Source organism: Formica exsecta, unplaced genomic scaffold, assembly GCF_003651465.1.
Source record: "Formica exsecta isolate Colony F162 unplaced genomic scaffold, ASM365146v1 scaffold550, whole genome shotgun sequence".
Classification (NCBI taxonomy): Eukaryota; Metazoa; Arthropoda; class Insecta; order Hymenoptera; family Formicidae; genus Formica; species Formica exsecta.
Window position 1 is genome coordinate 8233 of NW_021852745.1, and position 2540 is coordinate 10772.

General features: G+C 27.8%; 1 protein-coding gene across 1 annotated transcript; it reads right to left on the minus strand.

Annotated features, from left to right (window-relative positions):
• Positions 1–752: 752 nt before the first annotated feature.
• LOC115241985 (peptidyl-prolyl cis-trans isomerase FKBP8-like) lies at positions 753–1981 on the minus strand. Its single transcript, XM_029817984.1, has 4 exons — positions 1913–1981; positions 1663–1730; positions 1210–1367; positions 753–1033 (listed from the first exon to the last, which is right to left on the minus strand). Exons 1-4 carry the CDS (start codon positions 1979–1981, stop codon positions 753–755), a joined length of 576 nt encoding a protein of 191 aa, XP_029673844.1.
• Between the last annotated feature and the right edge of the window lie 559 nt (positions 1982–2540).

Genomic DNA, 2540 nt, shown 5'->3' on the forward strand with positions numbered 1-2540 from the left:
ATATTACCTATACAATTAAATTGAAAGCATCAGAGTTGAAATAGAAAACATTAGTCAAAGAAGAGAAATATGGTAATAATTTTGTTTATAAATAATATAATAAAGGTTATTTATTTTCTTGGACTAAATACTTTAAGGACAAGACTTAATCTATTTAACTTTTCTTGACATAATGGTTGAACATTTTTTTTAAAGCAATGAGAAACGTGAAACTGATGATTTATTCGGAGGCCTTTTGCAATATAATGTTATCTGAGAGCATTAAAATATGTCATCAACAAAAAGTAGTTCAAATTTGAATCAAAATGAGGAGGACGAATCGGTTAGTGATGCTGAAATGCAGATTTTATTAGAAGATAATATAAGAGTTTATAATAATTTGGCAGCTGCATTGATTAAAACATAAGTCTACAATGCAGTTTTAGAAAATGTGAAACATGTTTTGAGATGTCAATCACAAAATGTGAAAGCACTATTTAGAAAAGGTATTGCAAAATATCAAATTTTCTTTTATTTGCTATATTTAAACTATTTTTTAAAAATAAGTTGTATATATTCTTGATTTATATTTTACATATGAAAAATTTAAATATGTATGTATATATATTAAGCGTATCGTAGGAACAATATTAAGACACAAAGGGAAATATGCAAAAGCTTATGCAATCTCTCTCTCTCTTCTGAAATTCAAAAATTAAATCCAGAAACAAAGATATTTATTACAGAATTAATAACCTTAAAGGATGAAATCGCTAAAGATGCAGAAAAAGAAAAACATTTATAGTTCGTCGTAAAATGTTAGGTGTAGTTAAAGATACTTTAATTTTATCGAAGGATATAAAAGTAGATAATAAAAGCAAGTAATTAAATAAAGGATATAGGTACTTTTTTTCTGTGTCTTTAGCAATTTTGTCCTTTAAAGCTATTAATTCTGTAGTAAATATCTTCATTTCTGGATTTAATTTTTGAATTTCAATGGAGAGAGAGATTGCATAAGCTTTTGCATATTCCCCTTTGTGTCTCAATATTGTTCCTATGATATGCATAATATATGTATACACATATTTGTATTGTTCCTACAATACGCACAATATATATACACAAATATTTAAATTTTCCATATGTAAAATATAAATCAAGAATATACACAACTTATTTAAAAGAAAAGATTAAATATAGTAAATAAAAAAATTAGGATTTTTGCAATACCTTTCCTAAATAGTGCTTTAACATTTTGTGGTTGACACCTTGAAACATGTTTCACATTTTTTAAAGCTGCAGCGTAGGTTTCTGTTTTAATCAACGCAGCTGCCAAATTATTACAAACTTTTATACGATCCTCTAATAAAATCATTAACCGACTCTTCCTTCTCATTTTGATTCAAATTTGAATTATATTTGTCGATGACAGATATTCTAATACTCTTCGATAACATTATATTGCAAAAGGCAACTCCATATAAATATCTCCATATAATAAATAGCTATGATATAAATAGCTCCGAATATACCATCAATTTCCATGCTCAAGTTTCTCCTTACTTTAAAAAATGAGTTCAACCATTATGTCAAAAAAATTAAATACACTAAATTTTGTCCTTAAAGTATTTAGTCCAAAAAATAAATAACCTTTATTATATAATTTATAAACAAAATTATTACCATAGTTCTCTTCTTTGACTAATGCTTTCTATTTCAGACTCTAATTCTGATGCTTTCAATTCAATTGTCTATGTAATATTTTTGATACAATTCCTGCAAGACTTGTTTTGCTATATTAATATAAACATGCAACTCATTGCTTAGCCATTTGTCAGTTAACCTAAAAATATTAATTATGCATTAATTACATTTATATATAAAATATAAATAAACATTATATAGATGAACGCGCGTTCGCGCATATAATTACCAGCTTATCGTTACCGAAAACATGGTCAGCCACAATCTTCAAATATTCCTTCGATTCTTCCACAATCATTTTCCAACAATGTATTTATCACAAATATATTAACTGATAATGTACAGATTCACTCAAGCACTGTGTGTAAAGCATTCGCTCACTTTTGCTAATATAACCTAATTTTGCTCAATATAACATCGATTGCAAGAAATCACTTCTCTTTTTTGCACTATCCCGCGTTAATAATTTCTTTTTACTTTATCACTTTTTTTCCTTGTGTTGTTGCACTATTCCACGATATTCTCATAACATTAATCATTTTATCACTTTTCTTCTTGTTGTATTATACTCCGCGCGTACTCTTATAAAATATAAACATTATTATTTCACACGTATGCACACACATTCACATATGATTTTGTCTCTTAAAGCGTTTTGCACATCAAACGAATAATCATACATGAGTGCTGCAAACGCGCTTTGAGGGACAAAATCGCTTTGCGTGTGTGCGTGCAAGCATACGTACGTGAGTCTGATTATTCTTATCTAGGAGAAAAATGAAAATGTCACATTTCTGGTATACGATTATCATTTCTCAGGATTGACTGCACCAATCTTATTCGAACTGGTCGCAATC

What these genes read in the sequence shown, in the direction of transcription:
- LOC115241985 (XM_029817984.1), bottom strand. Translation starts at nt 1,981, where the DNA reads ATGATTGTGGAAGAATCGAAGGAATATTTGAAGATTGTGGCTGACCAT. An exon ending in TTTTCGGTAACGATAAGCTG is followed by an intron (nt 1,731 to 1,912) that starts GTAATTATATGC and finishes AATATTACATAG; the next exon opens with ACAATTGAATTGAAAGCATC. An exon ending in TAAAGCACTATTTAGGAAAG is followed by an intron (nt 1,034 to 1,209) that starts GTATTGCAAAAA and finishes TGCATATCATAG; the next exon opens with GAACAATATTGAGACACAAA.